The 22025-nt window shown below is 45.0% G+C and overlaps 1 protein-coding gene across 10 annotated transcripts in view; it reads left to right on the forward strand.

Annotated features, from left to right (window-relative positions):
* Positions 1 to 22025, forward strand: part of adgrb1a (adhesion G protein-coupled receptor B1a) — an 846604-nt gene that overhangs the window by 620339 nt on the left and 204240 nt on the right. For all 10 annotated transcript variants that reach the window (XM_038808775.1, XM_038808774.1, XM_038808778.1 and 7 more), the window contains one exon: positions 1266 to 1392. In XM_038808775.1, the coding sequence (XP_038664703.1) occupies positions 1266 to 1392 (127 nt within the window). The remainder of the gene's footprint in view (positions 1 to 1265; positions 1393 to 22025) is intronic.

Genomic DNA, 22025 nt, shown 5'->3' on the forward strand with positions numbered 1-22025 from the left:
TTAAACCCAAGATTTGTTCTAGCAGGAACAATTTGGAACTGAGAAATTGCAGCAATTTTAATTTGAATTCATCCTTAAAGTGCAATGTGACTTTTTGAATTTTCAGTCTTGTGCCGTGACTGAGACTTAAATTATTTGTTAATTGTTTATATGAAGAAATCATGTACACTCAATAAAAGTTAAGCGAGGAAACTCCTTTGCCAAATCTGTCACCCGCTCTTTGACTCATCACTTTAATGATGGCATACTTGCTTTTTTCTTCAGTGCATTTTCTCTCTCCCCACCCCCCCGCCCCTCTTTCATTGCTTCCTTTTCTAAGTAGCTCCCAAACCCTTGAAACACTGTTACAGTGTGCATTTCTGTTTCAAGTCTGTGCTATTGGGAATGTAGCTATAGGGCTCTTGTTTTGGAAACAGGTTTGGTATGCACTTTTTTTTTTTGTTTATATGTCTGTAGAATTGATGACTGTACAGTACCTAGATTATCTGGCATGTTTACAGATGAGTTTTTACAAAAAAAGGAGGTTTGATGCCAATGGGAAGCAAATGTTCAATAATCTTCAAAAGGATAGCTAGCTATCGGAGTATTGCCTAGACAACCTGGCGGGGGGGGGGGGGGGGGGCAACGTAAAGTGAAAGCCGGCTCTCAGGTAGTGAGTGTGACTGGTGCGTTTTATAAATTCCTCGGTGTTCTGCATTCACAGGGATGGGAGCGCCTGCCTTTTTATAATTCCAGATATTATTTCGCTTGCCTTTCGTGTCGGTTTTTATGTTACAAGGTTGGGGGGGGGGGGGGGGCACTCGGCATATTATAGACACTCATACATGTGTCACCCCTCAAATCTCTCTGTGTAAATAGCGGAGCCTGTTCAAGAGAGGTTTGCAGGAAGGCGGATTGTGTCTCAGTGCGATTTATCTGACTCCCTCCCCTCATATAGGTGGGGGGAATTCGGGTTGACTTTTATGTTTCTGTCTGGGTAGGGGTGGCTTGCTCGTTCCAGGTTATGGGGAGGGAGGATGGGGAGATGAATTGCCGTAGAAGCAATTGCAATAAATCCGTCCGTCGTCGTTTGAAAACTTATTCCTTTAAATGTTTCTGGCGCGGTGCCGAGCTGGTGCATCGCCTTTTGTTTTATTTATTTATCGTTGTTTTGTATATATTATATATATATATATATATATTTGTTTGATGCGCGCGCGGGATTTATTAGCTCATCATTGAGAGATGTGTATAGATGTGTTTTCTTCTCTTTTGGAAATTGTCAGCTTTGCCGTTCAGGGGGTCTGGTCGAGCCGCGGCTGCAAGACGTTCCCAATTGACTCGTCACGTACAAAATGCCAGTGTGACCGTCTCTCCAGCTTCGCCATTTTGGCTCAGCTCTCCTCAGAATCGGTAAGTCCATTTTATTTATTTGTATTTTGATTGCTGTTGATAGGGGAGGGGGGAGATGTATTCAGTCACTGGGTGCGTGAGGGGGGAAAACAAACAACATGAAACCAGCATGTAAATTCATTGCCGCCGAGTGCAACATCAAAAGAGGGGAGGGAGGGGGACGCGTCAGCCGTGATTAAAGGCTGACATTTCTGAAGTCCAGATGTGGTTTGGTGTCTTGCTGCGTCTGTCAGCAAAGCTGGCACTGGCGGCGGCTCCTGGCCTGGGCTTCAGTGGCACATCAGCGTTCGTGGGAGATGTCCTGCCGGTCCTTTCACGTGACATCGTCGGACTCTGTGGCCTCAGTTGTCTGGAGATGTGTGTGGGAGGAAGACTCTCTCCAAACGCTCCTGCCCACTTGCCAATGTCTTTCATGCGTCCCAGTAAATCTTGTCAGAACCCTTCTGCGGCCCGAGATGGACTACACATGACATCCAAAACACTGGCCAGAAATCTGAAGGGATTGTCTCAGTACGGTTCTCATTTGGCCACACGCACCCTATCCTGGTCAGAACGTTACCTGTCCAGTGTTAACACAGCTTCTTCTGTTATCTTCACCAAATTATCAAAAGGCGATTTATAATCCGTGCAATTGGACTTCCAAGAATATCGTTGACACCAATCAACAGTGACGGTCTGAATAAATAACATGTACTTTTGCAGCAGAATGATTTACTAAAGTGGCGTAGCTAGGAGATAAACATCTACTAAACGTTCTGCCTTGTGTGTGTTTCTCTCTTACCGAATTTAAATAAACAGTTTAAGAGACAATTGTGCGTCTGGCACCATGTGTCAACACAAGTTCATTATTTTCGCAGCTACTACTGCTATCTGTTATAAAAGCTAAAGAGTAGTGTAACTTGGTTACTGAGCTCTGTGCATGTTAAACACATACAGACGATTCCCAATCCGATCTGTCGGCAATATAAAAACACACACACACGATTCCCAATCAACTCTGTCGGCAATATAAAAAATTGTGAAGCTATTTGAATTGTATCAATTTGGCGTCACATTGCTCATGGAATTGGCCACTTATCTGAGTGGACTGAGAATAAAATGGTCGATGGTCACGGTGTCAGAGGTTGTTTTGAATGGTTTAAAATATAAATTAAACACACTGTCAGGTTTCAGAATGTTGCCTTGAATTATATTCAACCTAAATTTATTTGTTTCATTTATTGACTAGTGGTGATGAGATCTGCAACAAAGAATTTTCTGTTGGTTCTTTAATAGCTAATGTTAATGCTTCATTTATATGTGTTTTACTTTGTCATTCTTGTATAATTAGAAAACTGGGGATCTTTTATATGAATATATCTGCAACTTAACTGAGTTACTCTCATGGTTATTGTAGTCACATATACATTGAAAGATGACAATGTTGATGCTTGTGATACCGATATTGAATGTCTATATAGACAGGCATACACTTTTAAAATTAAAGAAAATAATTTATTACTCGATCTGCACAAAGCATTTTTAATGTGAAATTAGCCAATTGCAGTATGTTATTGGGTTTGCAGAATATTGCGGCTTTATCATCAAACAATTTATTTAGTTTTTGCATCCAGGGAGGTATTTTTTTTGCATGAGAAATAGTATAAAAAACAACAGGACAGGCAAAGTATGTCAGGCAGTATTGGAAAGAGAAAGATAAAATTTTATTCAAGTATGACCTGTAGTTCTATTGAAGGGTCCAACCCATGTTTTCTACTTCTGATGGTGGTCAACCTGCTGTGCAGCTCCAGATCTGTCTGCTCTTACTTGTGATTTCCTGCCTTTGGAGGTTTTCCTTTATTGCCCCAGCATTATGATGGACAGTTCATTTCTTAGCAAGCATGTGTTTGACTTTGTTAGTTATTGTTTGGCTAGGCGACCTTTTAGCTGTGTAATAGATTAATCATTACAATCAGCATGGTTTATTGCAAAGTTATTGATTGTGAGAGGAACATTATTCCATCAGAGAAACAGTGTTGCTTCACAGGCATGGTTGGTATTAGAGAAATGGAGTTAACATTTTGGGTTCATACGGACTTGAAACGCTAACTCAGTTTCTCTCTCCACACATGTTGCCAGACCTGCTGAGTTTATCCAGCATTTCCTCTCTTTATTTCGGATATCCAACATCCGCAAGTATTTGCTTTTATTACATGGTTGGTACTAACTACTTTTGTGACCAACAACCTTCTGGTGTGTTGAAGAGATATTGGCTCTGAAGATCCTGGTAAAATATCTCAACCTCGGTCCCAAGGGTCATGGGCCAACCCCATAAAATTGTGCATAATCTGACATAATTGGCATTGAATTAACCGGCTGGATTTTATGGCTCTCCGCTGGGCATGCTTTCAAGGGTGGGGGAAGAGGGTGGTGGCTGGTGAGGTCATAACCACCCCTGACTGGTCCCCATAGTATGGGATGGGAGGGGCAAGGGGGGAAGCTGAGCGGGGAGTCAAGGTCATCCACCCTTGGGCCTATTGAGGCTCTTAAGTGGCCAGCTATTACTCATTTAAGACCATCAATCTGCCCTTATTGATCTCTCAGATATAAGTTGAGAGGTGGTAGGTGTAAAACTAACATGAGGAGGATCTACTTTTCGCAGAGCGTGGTGAATTTGTGGAACTCGCTGCCCCATAGTGCAGTGGAATCTGAATCAATAAATGGTTTCAAGAAGGAGATAGATATGTTTCTGGTTGAAGGGTTATGGGGAACAGGTAGCGAGGTGAATTTGACACCAGGAAGAGATCAGCCATGATCTGATTGAAGGGCTGAATTGCCCACTTCTGTTCCTAATTCCTATTTTCCGATCATACAGTGGGCAGTGACAGGCGGGCAAGAGTAAGAAGGTTGTTTTTTTTAACACAAATAGTTAAAAGGTGGGAAGGAATAGTAGTGCTCATACTTGGGGTGAGGGGGGCATAGTCTGTGCATCCGGGGAACCCCTTCACGAAGATGTTACCCCTCATGTTGCTTCCCCAATTGGACAGCAAACCATCTTCTGTCCCCGCTCTACTCCCCAATTTTCCTTTTGAAGATGTTTGATTTCTTCCTGCCCTAAAGGCCGGACTTACCTCACTCAGGTCACCATCACCGTTCTCCCTGGAGATGTTGGCTGGTTTGCGACTGACATTTCTTGCAATGAGGTGCTTTGGGAGAAGTTTGCACTGTAGCGATGTGTTTCTGAAGTTATGGGATTAGGGTGGAGAAGTGGAATTGCTGTAAATGTTCAACCAGTGTCATCTGAATGGCGAAACATACTTGTGGGGCATATGACCCTCAGTCCTCCTCGGTTTAGTCCCAAGGATTGCTGGATTATGTGCCACAGTGGGATTTGAGTGTATGTTTGCTGATGAGTTAATGTTGTATGGAAGAGTCTTATGGTTGAGATGGTAAATGGAGGTTATGGCCTGTACAAGGACACATTGAAGATTCCCTTCTTTAGTGCACTGACCAATATTTCTCTGAACTTCAGTAAACAGGTTAACTGATGTTCCTGTCACTCCTGTTTTGAGAACATTTTTTGTGCAGAATAAATTCTCCCTTTGCCTACAGTACACCCTTAACCGTAAGGTGCTTTTGGCAGTTCTGAGGTCAAATGGCATGACATAAATGTGAATTATTTAAACATTGCAAAGTTTTTTCAGATAACTAGCAAGGTAATGGAATATACAATTAATGGTAGGTCCTTAGGAAGTCCAGTGCAGAGGATCAGAGGGACCTTGAGTTGCATGTCCATAGATCCCTAAACACACCAGAACAGATAGATGTGGTGGTTATGAAGGCACATGGGATACTTGCCTTTATCAACCAAGGCATTATGATGGAGCTGCATTAAAAGATTGTTAGGCCACAACTAGAGTACTGTGTACAATTCTGGTCACCACACAATAGGAAATTATTGCACCAGAGAGGGTGCAGAGGAGATTCACCAGGATGGTGCCTAAGTTGGATCGTTTCAGCTTTCAAGAGAGACTGGGGTTGTTTTCATTGAGCAGAGAAGGCTGTGGGGGGATCTGATTGAGGTGTATAAAATATGATGGATATAGATATGGTGAATAAAAATTTACTTTTCCCCTTAGCAGAAGGATCAATAACCAGGGGGAATAGATTTAAGGTAAGGGGCAGGAGGTTTAGAGGGGAAGTGAGAAAAAACTTTTTCAGCAGAGGGTGATGGGTATCTGGAACTCACGGCCAGAAACGGTGGTAGAGGTGGGAACCCTCAACATTTAAGAAGCATTTAAATGAGCACTTGAAATGCAATAGCATAAGGCTATGGGTCAAATGCTGGAGAATGAGATTAGAGTAAATGGGTGCTTGATGGCCAGTGTGACCACGATGGGCCGAAGGGCCTATTTTCATGCTGTAAGAAGTGTATGATTCTATTTCAGTGGTATAGTCAGGATCTTTAAGAAAGCTATTTTTTATTTGTACTTAATTAAATTCAAGGTAGGTCTTTAAGTTTTCATTTCAGGCCTATTCCCCTTTAACAAAGCAGCCTTGCATTCTTTTTAACTGGATGAAACAATTTGTCCAATGATGGTAAAATAAATATAGAACTTGCATTTACATTAAACCATTTATGTTCTCACTGTATGCAAAGTATCACGTTATGCGTATAAATATGGTGGTCAAGTTACTTACAAGAGAGTCCCACAGTCACCAAATGACATAGATGATTAATTACCTCCATTTTGATGTTTTTTTTGAAAGTTTTGTATTGGCCAGGAACACCACAGCTTCAATTTATTTTTTATTCATTGGATGTGGCCAGAATTTATTGCCCTTTCCTAATTGCTCCTGAACTGAGGACAGTAAGACATCTTACAACACCAGGTTAAAGTCCAACTGGTTTGTTTCAAACACTAGCTTTCGGACCATTGCTCCTTCCTCAGGTGAATGAAGAGGTATGTTCCAGAAACATATATATATATATATATATATATATAGACAAAGTCAAAGATGCAAGACAAAGCTTTGAATGCGAGCATTTGCAAGTAATTAAGTCTTTACAGATCCAGAGATAGGGGTAACCCCAGGTTAAAGAAGTGTGAATTGTCTCATGCCAGGGCAGTTGGTAGGATTTCGCAAGCCCAGGCCAGATGGTGGGGGATGAATGTAATGCAACATGAATCCAAGGTCTCGGTTGAGGCCTTACTCATGTGTGCGAAACTTGGCTATAAACATACCTCTTAATTCATCTGAGGAAGGAGCAGTGCTCAAGGTAGTGTTTGAAACAACATTTAGACGTTGTAAGACGCCTTACTGTGTTCACCCCAGTCCAACGCTGGCATCTCCACATCTTGAACTGAGGAGCCATTTAAGAGTCAACCACAGTGCTATGGATCTAGAGTCACAATACCAGAGCAGGTAAAGACAACTGATTTCCTTCCCTAAAGGGCATTAGTGAACCAGATGGGTTTTAACAAAAATTGGCAATGGTAGACACTCAATTCCAGATTTGTTTCTGAATTAAAATTTCTTCACTTCCCATGATGGGATTGGAACCCAGGCCATCAAAGTGTTACCCTAGGTCTCTGGATTACTAATCTAGTGACATTAACACTGTGCCGCTGCCTCCTCACTTCTACAGGGATCTCTTGCATCCACCTGACCAGACCAGATGGGATTCATTTCATGCAGAAGGCAGCACCAGCAGACGGTGCAGCACTCCCTTGGAACTGTGTTGGTGTGTAATTCGAGATTAATATTTAAGTATGGTCTGACTCAGAAGTGAGAAAGCAACGTGCCATCTATATGCGTTGGGCCCATTACTCACATGGATGCTACTCAAAATCAGGAATTTGGTGAAACAAAAGTAAAGGAACAGTTATCCATTTTCAGTTGCAATGTCCTGATACAGATTGATGGCACATCTTTTGTTCTTTGTTCTTTCACAAGGAAGTGCTGAGTGTTTTGGCAAAAGTTGCTATCATGACCGGTATATGCTTGGAGGGCTGAAGGGCCTGTTCTTGTCCTGCATTGTTCTTTGTTCTAGAGCTGCTGCTTGGTGAAACTTTTAAAAAAAAATCTTTATGGTATCGTTGCCAATTTGCTCCCCATAAATAATTGCTTTCTTGACCATTTCTCTGGGCATTTAAGAATCAACCATATTGCTGTGGGTCTGGAGTCACATGTAGGACAGACAAGATACTGATGGCAGATTTCCTTCCCTGAAGGATATCAGTGAACCTGATGGGTTTTTAAAACGATTGATGATAGTTACCATGGCCAACATCACTGAGATGAGCTTTATATTCCAGATTTTATTCATTGAATTTAAATTCCACCAGCTATCATAGAACATGCAATGCAGAAGGAGGTCATTTGGCCCATCGAGTCTGCACTGACCCACTTAAGCCCTCACTTCCACCCTATCCCTGCAACCCAATAACCCCTCCTAACCTTTTTGGTCACTAAGGGCAATTTATCATGTCCAATCCACCTAACCTGCATGTCTTTGGACGGTGGGAGGAAACCGGAGCACCCGGAGGAAACCCACATAGACGCAGGGAGAATGTGCAGACTCCGCACAGACAGTGACCCAGCAGGGAATCGAACCTGGGACCCTGGCGCTGTGAAACCACAGTGCTAACCACATGTGCTACCATGCTGCCCCATAATAATCGCTTATTGTTACAGGTAGGCTTTAATGAAGTTCCTGTGAAAAGCCCCTAGTCACCACATTCAGATGCCTGTTCGGGGAGGCCGGTATGGGAATTGAACCCGCGCTCCTGGAATTGTTCTGCATTACAAACCTGCTGTTTAGCCCACTGTGCTAAACCAGTCCCTAAAGTGGGTGGATTTGTACTCGTGTCCACATAGCATTAGCCTGGGCATCTAGAGTACTGGTCCACTACAATCCATCTTTCCCAAATTGGAAAAGAATGTTGGATCAATGTGGGAAGTGGGCTCCTTCCTGTTGCCACCAGGTTTTGATTTTTCCTCTTGGGATTAAAATAGGCAAACAGCAAACTTAAGCAAACAGCAAAGTTTTTTTGTTCAAAAGTGAAGTCAATGACTTGAGAAGTTCAACCTGTAAAATTGAGATTCCAAATTTTCACTGTTGAGGATAAAATGTGAAATAATAATTAAGTCATGAAAACGCAATATTCACATTTACCTCCCAGCAATTAAGTACAAGGATATACAGTCAGTATGTGGAAATGGCTTGGTGTGAAGATTGAATAATTTTTTAACCTCTTCAGGGCAGCACGGTAGCACAGTGGTTAGCACTGTTGCTTCACCGCTCCAGGATCCCTAGTTCGATTCCGGCTTGGGTCACTGTCTGTGTGGAGTCTGCACGTTCTCCCTGTGCCTGCGTGGAATTCCTCCGGTTTTCTCCCATAAGTCCCGAAGGACGTGCTGTTAGGTAATTTGGACATTCTGAATTCTCCCTCTGTGTACCCGAACAGGCGCCGGAATGTGACGCTTCGGGGCTTTTCAAAGTAACTTCATTGCAGTGTTAATGTAAGCCTACTTGTGACAAGAAAGATTTAAAAAACTATTTTGATACATGTGTTACAGATGTTTCAGAACTGAGCATATGAATTGTATTGTTAGGAGACCCACGTATTATTTGGTAACTGCAGGAAACAGTGAAGAGAATAGCAGAATTGTTAATTAATACATCTTGGCAGGAAGAAAAATAGAGGCAATATAAATTATATGATCCAATTTTAAAGTGGTTACAGGAGAGATCTGGGGTGCACACATCCAAACCTTTGAAGGTGGCAAGACAAGTTCAGCAACCATGGTAACAGCACATGAGATATTGTAAGTGGAAAAGCAATTTAGTTACGTCAGAGGTTTATAAATTACTGGTTGGACACTGCACTTTAGGACAGGTATAACGACCTTTGGAGAGGCTGTTGAGGAGATTTAGCTAGAATGGCATCAAGGATGCAGAATCTCAGTTATGTGGAATATTTAGAGAAGCCATGGATATTCTCCTCCGAGCAGGGAAGGTCGAAGGACAAATCAGTAAAGGTGTTCAAAATCATGAGTAAATAAGGAGAAACTATTTTCGGTGGCAGCAGGGTCTGTTTCCAATGGGCGCAGATTTACGTAAATTGGTAAAAGAACCAGTGGAACGATTAAGAGAATTTTATAGTTGGTAGGATATGGAATCCAATGTATGTAAAGGGAAGCAGATTCAATAATAACTTTTGAAAGTGAATTGAAGGTGAATGATTTGTAGGACTCTGGGGAATGGGTCGGTGAATGTAACAAATTGAAATAGCTGTTTCAAAGATCTAGCACAGCCAAAATGGGCCAAAAGACCTCCTCCTGTCTGTAGCATTCTATGATTCAGTGATTTATGCAATAATTCCTGGTACTCCTCACCAGATCATTGTTGTAAAGTTCAGGGAGGCAGTGGTGTAGTGATATTGTCACTGGGCCAGTAATCCAGAGACCCATGGCAATGCTTTGGAGACCTAGGTTCTAAAACCATACATGGCGAATGGTGAAATTTGAATTCAATAAAAATCTGGAATTAAAAGTCTAATGATGACCATTTGAATGTTTGGTTCACTAATGTCCTGGACGACATGTTACTCCAGACCCACAGCAATGTTTTTGAATCTTAACTGCCCTCTGAAACAGCCGAGAAAGTTCCAAGGGCAATTAAAGGATGGGTATTAAAAGCTGGCCCAGCCAGTGATGCTTGCATCCCATGTAAGAATTTTAAGAAAGTGACTTTTCCTAATTTCAAATCAAGCCCACACCGATGCTGCAAAATCCTCTGCCTATTGGCATCACACAAATATGTTCCAGTTTTGGCATTAAGTTATTCAGAGAGGCTACGGCATGACATCCGAGAATGTGTATTCCATGTTAGGTTCTCGAAGATTTCCCCCAGCTTTGGATAATGCTACAGTGGTTCACAGTGCCATACGTGTGATATTTGTTGTGACAAAAACATATCTAACAGCAAATAAAAAACCACATTTTAGTGGCAGTTTTATCAATTGTTCTGAAAACTCAAATAAAGAATAAGATGTATTCCTTTGAAAGATGACCAGCAGAAAAACATTTTCAGGTAATTTGAGCTGCCATAACATTGACTGCAACTTAGCTAAAAACACATTGACGCTTTGTCAATTATTTTAGCATGGCATTCATTGATTTTAGTAGGTTGATGCCTTCTTCAACATGGCAGACAAAGAATTGGTGTATGAACCTAGTGTGTTCATACACTAATATTGTGTGCGGTGATTTTAAGGATCTTGCATCTCGATCATTTATTTAATTACATTGAAACCTGTCTTGGAGGCCATCTGCTCAGAAATCACTCACCTGATTAATCAGCCTTGAAATTCTGTGTGGAATCTATTTTTAGAGACCCTACGAAGTTGCTCTTGAAGATGATCATTGTTGACATCTTTTTCTTGTTATCAAGTAAGAACTGAATACCATGTAATTTTTAACAGAACAAGAATACAATTAACATTTAATAAAGGATGTATATAAATAATTGCAGCATAAACATATAATAAAATGTTTTGCATAATGTAGGTGCAGGAGCGGTTTCAAGACCTGTGTATTGAGTCAGCTTCCATGTGGGGTTATTCCTTGTGGCTCAACTCAGTACAGTGAGGAACAAACACGACAACCTGGACAAGATGGCTTATTTAATCAAGCTTGTTACGTGTACACTGAGAACAGACTGGATATCTGCCAAGACCTGTTCTGCCGAACAAAGACCAGAACACAGTACTTATACAACGTTCAAAAATCAATAGCCCAACCCAGTTGGACACGATCCAATCCCTGAAGCTGCTACTTTTAAACTTATCCAATAGAATTGAAAGCAGGGCGGGATTCCCCAACCCCCCCCCCCCCCCCCCCCCCCCCCCCCCCCCCCGCCGCCGGATCGGAGAATTGCCGGTGGGCGGCATGAATCCCGCCCCACCCCTCTGACGCTGGCTGCCGAATTCTCCGGTGCCGGTTTCTTGCCGGGGGCGGAGATCACACCACGCTGTTCGGGGGCTGTTGGCAGTGCCCGCCCCCCCCCCCACCCCCCCGGAGATTCTACGGTCCCCGATGGGCCGAGTGGACGCCCGTTTTCGGCCAGTCCCTCCGGCGTGAATTACACAAGGTCTGTACCGGCGGGACCTGGCTCTGAGGGCGGCCTGAGGAATCCTGTTGAGGGAGGGGGGGCAGGGGGGATCTGGCCCCGGGTGTGCCCCCACGGTGGCCTGGCCCACGATCAGGGCCCACCGATGTGCGGGAGGGCCTGTGCCATGGGGGCTCTCTTTCCCTCCGCGCTGGCCTGTATAAAGCTCCGCCATGGCTTGCGCGGAGAAGAAACCCCCTGCACGTGCTCAGGAATCACATCAGCGGTTCTGGGAACACGCTGGCGCTCCTGCACATGCGCCAACCCGCGCCGGCCAGTGGAGGCCCTTCGCCACCGGTTGGCCAGGCGCGAATCACTCCAGCGCCGGCTTAGCCCCCAAAGGTGTGGAGGATTCTGCACCTTCTGGATGGCCCGGCGCCATAGTGGTTTATGCCACTCTTTGGCGGCGGTACGGCCCGCCCGCCGGATACCGGAGAATCCCAGCCAAGATGTCAGAAGTAATGTCCTTTGGGTCAAGTTAGCTATCCTAAATCCCATTTGATTACCTATTACTGCGATGTCCTAAAAATACATGTTTAATGGTTAATAATGATTACTCAGTCTTATAATTCATCTCAATCTTTAATAAAGTAATTTATGTAAAACTACTCTCGTGGCATGCTAACTATTCAGTTTTAAGAGGTATCATCTCTGAACACCCCCTTCAGTAGGGGAATGTGAAAGGGATTGGATGGACAATATGAGATAAATATCAACTTCATACTTATGAAGAACATGGACATATTTGCATCTCCAGAAGAATGGAAGAACAGAATGCGAGGGGAAAGATCGATAATTAAGAGTGATAGAAGTTCACCTACTAATCTTCCCATTGAATATTTTAATGTTAATTTTTCATCATATTGTCAGGAAGCTAATTTTCCACATGAAGGAGAGAATAATAACATTACTAGGTTTAAGGTCGGTTTTTCTGTTGAAATGAGAGGTGCTATGATCAAAGCAGGTGTATAGAAATGCAAAGGTAGAAGTTAAATACAAGTGTGCTGTTGTTGCATCATAGAGGATTGAAGTACTGATCCATAACCATCTTGACACACACAATTGATCCCATTAAACTGTTGAGATCCTGATGTTAGCTGTGCTACTGTTAAATAGAGATGTTAAATGGATGTCAAACAATTTCCCATTTCTCCGCCCACACCCTCCCCCACCATGGAAAATGTGAACGGCCGATGCTCTCGCGCGTGTGTGAGCAATAGCCTTGTAGCAGCAACTTTCAATCATAGTCTTGAAATGCCCCTGGGAAAGAAACACAGAGGGGGTAAAAAATGACTGGATGCAATTGATTTGGAATTAGTTCAAGCTTTCCAGCAGTGTTTTTCTGCTCTGTTGATTAGTTTGAAAGTTGAAAGCAATGACAGTATATGGAGTGTCTCAAAACAATTGCTTTTTTTTGCCTTTGAATTCATGAACTCGCCATGTTGTGTAATGGTACTTTAACTTTGAGGGTCACTCATTACCAGTGTCTGTGCCAGTCAAGTGTGGATTTTGATGTCAATATGGTGTTCTTTCACAGACCTAGTTTGACCGAAAACCAATTATAAAATTTCCTTCCTATCACTGAAAGATATATTCATCACAATCACTCACTTAACTATGGTCTGATCGTGAATGCAAGGCAGTTAGTTGTTTAGATTTCTCACATGGGGAGCTTGTTTGCTTTTTTCAGCTGTCGGTCTTTCTTTCTTCAGTCTCTTGGTGATAAAATAAAGCTTCAAAGCCCCAAAGTTCATTGGAAGAAAAGAACACATCATAGCCATGCAGCTCCTTGAGCCTGTTCTGCTATCCTGTTAAATAATGGCTGATTGGTACATTATCTCCAATTCCCTGCCTTTCCTCCATATCTCTGTATCACCTTATCTTTGGAAATATATCATTTGGAGTCTTCAAAATTGCAATTAATTCAGCACCCATAGATTTTGGTGAAGACAATTCCAGATTTCCACTCTAAGATTTATGGTAAATATGTGCTTCCTGAATTCACTCCTAAATAATGTAGCTTTAGTAATTAACATTGATTAACCAGAAAAAAAATCCCTTTATTTAACCTATCAAATTTCTTAATCATTTTAAAGATCTTGAAAAGATCACTCTCAACCTTTTGAACTAAAAGGAATGCTGACATCATTCAGAAATTTGTGATTTAACCCTTTATGCACTGGCATCATTCTGTTGATTTTGCACTGAATCCTGAAGACCAGAAGACATAGGAGCAGAATTAGGCCACTTGGCCCATTGAATCTGCTCTGCCATTCAATCATAGCTGATATTTTCTCATCCCCATTCTCCTGCCTTCTCCCATAATCCCTGATCCCCTTATTAATCAAGAACCTACTGAATCTTTTTCCTGAGCATGGTTCCAAAAACTGAATAGAGTCCCCCAGTTGGGACCTGTTTGAGGCTATGTACAACTGCAGTCTTGACCTACAGTTAGCACCCCCATGTCTGAAGGTTGTGGGTTGAATTCTTGCTCCCGAAATTTGCGCACATAATCCAGCCTGATACTTCACTCAAATACTGAGGGAGCACTGCAGTATTGGAGGTGCCGTCATTTGGATCAGGCTCTGTCTGTGCTCTCGTGTTCAGAAAACCCCGTAGCATAATTTGAAGTAAAGCAAGGTATACTTTCAACTTCCTGGCCAACCTTGCTCGCTCAGCCACAACATAAAATGTTTTGATTATTTTAGCATTAATCTCATTGTTGTTTGTGGAACTTTGCTAAGTATGTCCCTATATTACAATATTGACTACATTTCAGAAGTACTTCATTGATGGTAAAGTGCTTTGGGATATCTTGAAATCATGATGCACATTGATTGATTGATTGATTTATTGTCACATGTACAGTGAAAAATAATTTTCTGCGGCCACGGGAACGTACACAGTACGTACACAGTAGACAAAAAAGGAATAATCGACAAAGTGCATTGATGAATATTACATCGACTAATAGTGATTGGTTACAGTGCGGAATAAGGGCCAAACAAAGTAAATACATAGGGCATTGTGACTAATGGGCTGGATTCTCCGAGCCTCCGTGCCGAAATCGCGTTTGGTGCGGGGGCGGAGAATGGTCGTCAAACAAGGAATTTTGACCGGCGCCGCTCCCGCAATTCTACGGTATCCTGAGCAACCCTCGGGAATCTCTTGAGTGCGAACTACGCGCCGCGGGTAGGGTGCCATTGACAGAGCCCCCCCACCCCCACCCCCCACCATTCTCCGCGCAAAACCGGCCGAGTTCCCGACGGCATGTGAAAAAAATGAAATGAAATGAAAATCGCTTATTGTCACGAGTAGACTTCAATGAAGTTACTGTGAAAAGCCCCTAGTCGCCACATTCCGGCGCCTGTTCGGGGAGGCTGTTACGGGAATTGAACCGTGCTGCTGGCCTGCTTGGTCTGCTTTCAAAGCCAGCGATTTAGCCCAGTGTGCTAAACAGTCCCTGTTTCCAACCACCTATCCGTCGTTAGTGGGGGGACGGGTGGATCGTACACCAGGGGAGGCCTCGTGGACGGCCAGGGGAGCGATTGGGCATCACGGATCCACGGATGCGTGTGATTATCTTTGAGGGGGGCGGGCGGGGGGGGGGGGGGGGGGGGGGGGGCTACGTTTTTGGTGCTGCTCCGTGGTCCAGGTCCGCCATGCCCCACAGGGTGGCCGGTGTAGGCCAGCGCCATGCGCATGCGTGGACTCCCGACCGGAAGTGCAAGGCCCCATATCCGCAGCCACAGCTTCTGAAGGAAAGTCCAGAGCGAAATGCCAGAGTTTTTACACTGGTGTGGGGACACAGCCCCATTATTGGAGAACCCAGCCCAGTGTTCTTACAGGGAACAGATCAATCCGAGGGTGAATCGTTGAGGAGTTTAATAGCTTTGGGGAAGAATCTGTTCATGTGTCTGGATAGCGGGTCTTCAGACCTCTGCATCTTCTGCCTGATGGAAGGGGCTGGAAGAGGGTAAAGCCTGGGTGGGAGGGGTCCCGGACATATAAATACAAATATTTTCCTTTAAAGCAGTCGAAGACACTCCCTGTGTGTCCAGGCCCTCCTATATCCTACAGGAATCCCAGCTACTGGGCTTCAGCTTCCCCATCCCTCGCACCAAATTCAGTTGTTCAGCTATTAAACGTTCAAGGAAAGAAAACCCTCAGTTGTATTACTGTTTATTGGTCTTGCTCAGTGCACAATTAACTGGCACGTTCCTTACATTCCAGCAGTGGTTACATTTCAAAAGTACTTAATTTAGTTGTATAAAGCTTTGGGATGTCTGAAATTGTGAGAGAATGTTGATAAATGCAAGACTTTCTTCCCTGAAAGTATTGCACCCATACTCCTTTGAGATAAAGGACAACATATTCTTGGATTATTTGATGGCTTTTGCACCTCTGTGCATTCGTTTTTAGTGATTTTGTGTACTGATACCTAAAGCCCTTCACTATTCTCTAGCTGCCAGTCTCACCATTAAGAAAATATTCTGATTGTCTTTTTCGGATCAGAAGTGTACATCCACACATTGAGTTCTAATAATAATCTTTATTGTCACAAGTAGACTTACTGCAATGAAGTTACTGTGAAAAGCCCCTAGTCACCACAGACGTTTTCCCAGGGTAGAGGGGTCAATTACTAGAGGGCATAGGTTTAAGGTGCGAGGGGCAAGGTTTAGAGAAGAGGTATGCGGCAAGTTTTTTTACACAGAGGGTAGTGGGTGCCTGGAACCCGCTGCTGGAGGAGGTGGTGGAAGCAGGGACGATAGTGATGTTTAAGGGCATCTTGACAAATACATGAATAGGATGGTAATAGACGGATACGTACCCCGGAAGTGCAGAAGATTTTAGTTAAGACGGGCAGCATGGTCGGTGCAGGCTTAGAGGGCCGAAAGGCCTGTTCCTGTGCTGCACTTTTCTTTGTTCTTTGTATTCTGGCACCTGTTCGGGTACACAGATAGAAAATGCCCAATTCACCTAACCTACATGTCTTTCGGGAATTGTGGGAAGAAACCGGAGCATCCGGAGGAAGCCCATGCAGACACGTGGAGAGCGTGCAGACTCCACACAGACAGTGACCCCAACTGGGAATCGAACCTGGGCCCTGGCCTAGCCACTTGCCTTAGTTTTTCCCCCACTATGTCTAGACTTCTTTGTAACTTGCTTGCAACATCTTGTTTCACAGTTTACGGAGGAAAATTTGGATGTGCAATGCTCTATTCACACATCCAACTGATACACATTGAGAAAGGCTGAAGACCAAATGCAGTTCAATGAAGAATGCACGGTGGCACAGCGGTTAGCACTTCTGCCTCACAGCACCAGAGACTCAATTCGGCCTTGGGTTACTGTCTGTGTGGAGTTTGCACATTCACCCCGTGTCTGCTTGCTTTTCTTCCGGGTGCTCCAGTTTCCTCCCATAGTCCATAAATGTGCCGGTTAGATGGATTGGCCATGCAAAATTGATTGCCCCTTAGTGTCCAAGGATATGCATGTTAGGTTGGATCATGGGGGTAGGTAGGTCTAGGTAAGGTAGATAAGGTGCTCTTTCAGAGGGTTGGTCCAGAGTCAATGGGCTGATTGGCCTTCTTCTGCCCTGTTGGGATTCTAATTTTAATTTAATTTTTTTAAATAAATTTAGAATATCCAATTCTTTTTTCCAATTAAGGGGCAATTTAGAGTGGCCAATCCACCTACCCTGCACATCTTTGGGTTGTGGGGGCAAAACCCATGCAAACATGGGATGAATGTGCAAACTCCACACAGACAGTGACCCAGAGCCGGGATCGACCCTGGGACTTCGGCGCCATGAGGCAGCAGTGCTAACCACTGTGCCACTGGGCTGACCCGGGATTCTACGGTTCTCTGTTGCACCTTGCTTATCGGTTTATCTCCACTATCACCTCTTCCCTCCCTCTCTGCCCCCGCACTGGCCCGGAAATTGTTTTCTCTTCAATAATTTAACCAATTTCCATTCGAAAGTTAGTAGCAGGGTGCTTTTGGACACAACAACTTGCTGAGTTATTTAAAACAAATTAACCTGGTACCTTTGGCTCTTTTGCCAATCACTTACAATCAGTTTGTTTTGGTTCTGCCTCGTAAAAATAGCTTGGGTGTGAATAGTGGGAGAGGCAGAAAATGAGAACCGCGCCAGGTGCCAAACAACCTGCCCGCTTCCGTAGGCGAAAATGGGATCTCGCCGTAGCGTGGCGAGAAACCAATTATCGCCACTTAAGCCCTATTTCCATATCTAGCAGCCTCCCCAGCAAGTGTTCATGCTGGCGCCGATTAGTACTCCTTTTGAAAAATGTGAACCTGGCAGAAGGGCTTCTGTGAGGAGCCGAGGAGGTGAGTAGCCAACTTTGCTCATAAGCAAAGAGACCGGGGGCGCTGTGCTTGCCACCCAAGTCCTCGACGGGGAATGGGGAGACCCTCCGCAGGGGTGGGCCACCATGGGAGGGTAGGTGCCAGCCGCTGGGGGGGGGGGGGGGGGGGGAGGGAACCAGAGGGGAACCGCTTGCGGCACCACCATGCCAACCCATGGATCTTTCCGGGGGGCAACACTTGTCCCTGTCCATTTTCCCCACTGACCACCCATAACCCCCATCGACTGCCAAGGCCTCTGGCCTTGCAGCTGAAGGCTACTGCACACAGCCCAAGTAGGTTCCCATGGGTGGGCAGGCCATGTAGCATGTGGGAGTCATTGCCTAGCATCCCAATCACACCATGGACACTGGGGCACTGGGAGTGTGGCCAGGGGAACTGGCCGAAAGGGGCTGGTTTAGCACAGTGGGCTAAACAGCTGGCTTATAATGCAGAACAAGACCAGCAGCGCGGGTTCAATTCCCATACCGGCCTCCCCGAACAAGTGCCGGAATGTGGCGACTGGGGGCTTTTCACAGTAACTTCATTGAAGCCTATTTGTGACAAAAAGCTATTATTATTATTACACTGTATCTGAACACTGCGGCAGGAAACACCTCACACGCAGCAGCCAACATCCGAACAACTAGGGATGGAATACAGCTCCAGGGACTTGACCGGAGGGTGAGTTAGTGCCACGGGGAGGGGGAGATGCCTGGAGAGATGGGCCAAGAGTTCAGAGGTTAGCCCGCATTATGGAAGAAAGTGACAGAGGCGCCATACTGTTTGTGCACAAGGGTGTTTATTGTGTTTGACAATTCACCACTCTTCTGATGGTGCTGTCCCCCCACCCCAACCTCCCCCTCCGTCGGTGCCCTCAGTGATCCTCAATGTGCTTTACCTTCCTAGCTCTACCGCTACGTCTAGGTATGTCCCCAGATTGCACATCTGAGTTTGAGGCAGCCAGCTGCTTACCATGTCCATGGCCTTTGATGCCTCTGGCTGGCGTCCTAAGGGGGCTCTGGGGCTGGAGGGCCTCGACTCACTTGTCGGTGGCACAGGCACAGCCATGCCCCCCTGTCCCGTGTGCTGGCAGTGAGTTGTGGCCTCATCAGAGGGGTGGAACTCGGGGGGGATCTGGTGGCCACTGTTGCCATTCCATGGGATGGGTCCAGCTTGGCACCCGGCATTCCCTCCTCCCGCTCGATACCTATAGGGACAGAGGGGCAGCTGGTTGATCCACGGCTGCCCCTACATCAGCTGGCTCTGCCAAAACCTGGCGGTTATCCATGGTCTACATCATTGTGTCGACACACTCGGTGATGCCCGGTGTAGGTCATTGACCTTTATCCTGCACTGGAGGCCAGTCCCCCTTGTCACACTCCCGGTGCTCACAGCCACCGCCACTTCGTCCCAGGCAGCACTGGCTGACCCTCGGGGGAACAGGACATCCCTCATGGCCTCCACTGCGTCTCGCAACCTCAACAGATCCCCATTCCCGAATCATAGGGCCAGTCTCCTGGGTGGCATTGTTCCGAGCTTGCTTGGATTTGCTGAGCAAATTCTGCTTAAGTGCTGCTCGACCTTGTTAGTGGTGGGGCTGGCGAGTGCGGTGCCGCTGCATTGGTTGGCGGGCCGTCATTTGCGGCAAGAAGCCAGTGGGACCTTGTTAAGTGAACCGATTGATGTTGAATAATGTTCCCGCTCTCCTCCACCCTAAAAATATTTTCCAGGGAATTGTGACCTTTGCCTCATTTTACTCTTTGTCAAAACCATTCATGATTTCCAACAGTTCCATCAAATTTCCTCTCATTTTGCTCTGCTCGAAGGACAACAACCCCAACTTTTCCAATCTCTCGATATAACTGAAGTCCTTTATCCTGCCACCATTCGAGTAAATGTCTGCAGCACTCTCTCGAAGGTCTTTAGCGCGCTTCCTAAAGTGTGGCACTAAGAATTGAACACATGCTCCAGCTGAGGCCCAATGAATGCTTTAACGTTTTCTCATGGCTTTTGTACTCCATGCCTCCCTTAATAAAGCCAAGGATCCCACGTGCTTTAAAACAGCCTCCTCACCTCGACCTGCTGCCTTCAAAGATTCATGCACGTCTACCCACAGGGGCCTCTGATCCTGCACCTCCATTAAAATTGTCTTTCATATTGACTCTCATTTTTCCTACCAATATTCTTTACTTCATCCATCTGTGTCAAATTTAATTTGTCACATGTTTGCCCATTCCTGTATCAAAGAGAGCAATGTTCCTTATAGTGATTCCCGGGCATCTGTACGTTTCCCTTGGCATGGTGGCATAGTGGTTAGCACCGTTGCCTCACAGGACCCGGGTTCGATTCCGGCCTTGGGTGACTGTGTGGAGTTTACACATCATGTCTGCGTGGGTTTCCTCCGGGAGCTCTGGTTTCCTCCCACAGTCCAAAGACTGCGCAGGCGAGGTGGATTGGCCATGACCAATGCACGGGATTATGGGAATAGGATGGGGGAGTGATCCTAGGTAGGGTGCTCTTTTGGACGGTCAGTGCAGTCTCAATGAGTCAAATGGCCTCCTGTACTGTAGGGATTCCATGGTCTCAATCTGTTAAAACCCCTGTTCACCACTACCCTTTGCTTTCTGTCCCTTGGCCGGTTTCATAACCAACTTGACTCTATCCCTTTAATCCCATTGGCTTCAATTTTACAAAAGTCTAATCACGATAGTACTTTGTCAAAAGCCATTTGACAATCTTATATGTGCAACATCAGCCACACTAACCTCATCATCTCTCTTCATTCATTCGCCAAAGAACTTAATCAAGCTGGTCAAACTTTATTAAAGATGAAATCACGGAGTACTTGGAAATGCATGATAAAATAGGACTGAGTCAGCACGGCTTCGTCAAGGGGAGGTCATACCTGACATATCTGAAAAATTTGTTAGAATTCTTTGAGGAGGTAGTAAGGAAGTTAGACAAAGGAGAACCAGTGGACGTGGTTTATTTAGATTTCCAGAAGGCCTTTGACAGGGTTCTGTATAGGAGACTGTTAAATTAAGAGCCCATGGTGTTAAGGGTAAGATCCTGGCATGGATAGAGAATTGGCTGACTGGCAGGAGGCAGAGAGTGGGGATAAAGGGGTCTATTTCAGGATGGCAGCCAGTGACTACTGGTGTGCCTCAGAGGTCGGTGCTGGGACCACAGCTTTTCACAATATACATTATGCATTAATATACATTAATGATCTGGAAGAAGGAACTGAAGGCACAGTTTGCAGATGATACAAAGATCTGCAGAGGGACAGGTAGTATTGAGGAAGCAGGCGGACTGCAGAAGGACTTGGATAGGCTAGGAGAGTGGGCAAAGAAGTAGCAGATGGAATACAATATGGAAACGTGGTCATGCACTTTGCAAGGAGGAACCGAGGCAGAGATTATTTTCTAAATGGGGAAATGCTAAGGAAATTAGAAGCACAAAGGGACTTGGGAGTCCTTGTTCATGATTCTCTTCAGGTTAACGTGCAGGTTCAGTCGGCAGTTAGGAAGGCAAATGCAATGTTAGCATTCATGTCAAGAGGGCTAGAATACAAGACCAGGGATGTACTTCTGAGGCTGTATAAGGCTCTGGTCAGACACTTTTGGAGTATTGTGAGCAGTTTTGGGCCCTGTATCTGTGCTGGCCTTGGAAAGGGTCCAGAGGAGGTTCACAAGAATGATCCCTGGAGTAAAGAGCTTGTCATATGAGGAACAGTTGAGCACTCTGGGTCAGTACTCGTTGGAGTTTAGAAGGATGAGAGGTCCTGTAAGTTAGTGAAACTTACAGGATACTGCGAGGCCTGGATGGAGTGGATGTGGAGAAGATGTTTCCACTTGTCGGAAAAACTAGAACCAGAGGACACCATCTCAGACTATAGGGTGAATTTTTAAAACAGAGATGAGGAGGAATTCTCATCTTTAGCCAGGGGGTGGGAGATCTGTAGAACTCTTTGCCACAGAAGGCTGTGAAGGCCAAATCACTGAGTGTATTTAAGACAGAGATAGATAGGTTCTTGATTAATAAGGGGATCAGGGGTTATGGGGAGAAGGCAGGAGAATGTGGATGAGAAAAATATCAGCCATGATTG

Source organism: Scyliorhinus canicula, chromosome 10 (assembly GCF_902713615.1).
Source record: "Scyliorhinus canicula chromosome 10, sScyCan1.1, whole genome shotgun sequence".
NCBI lineage: Eukaryota > Metazoa > Chordata > Chondrichthyes > Carcharhiniformes > Scyliorhinidae > Scyliorhinus > Scyliorhinus canicula.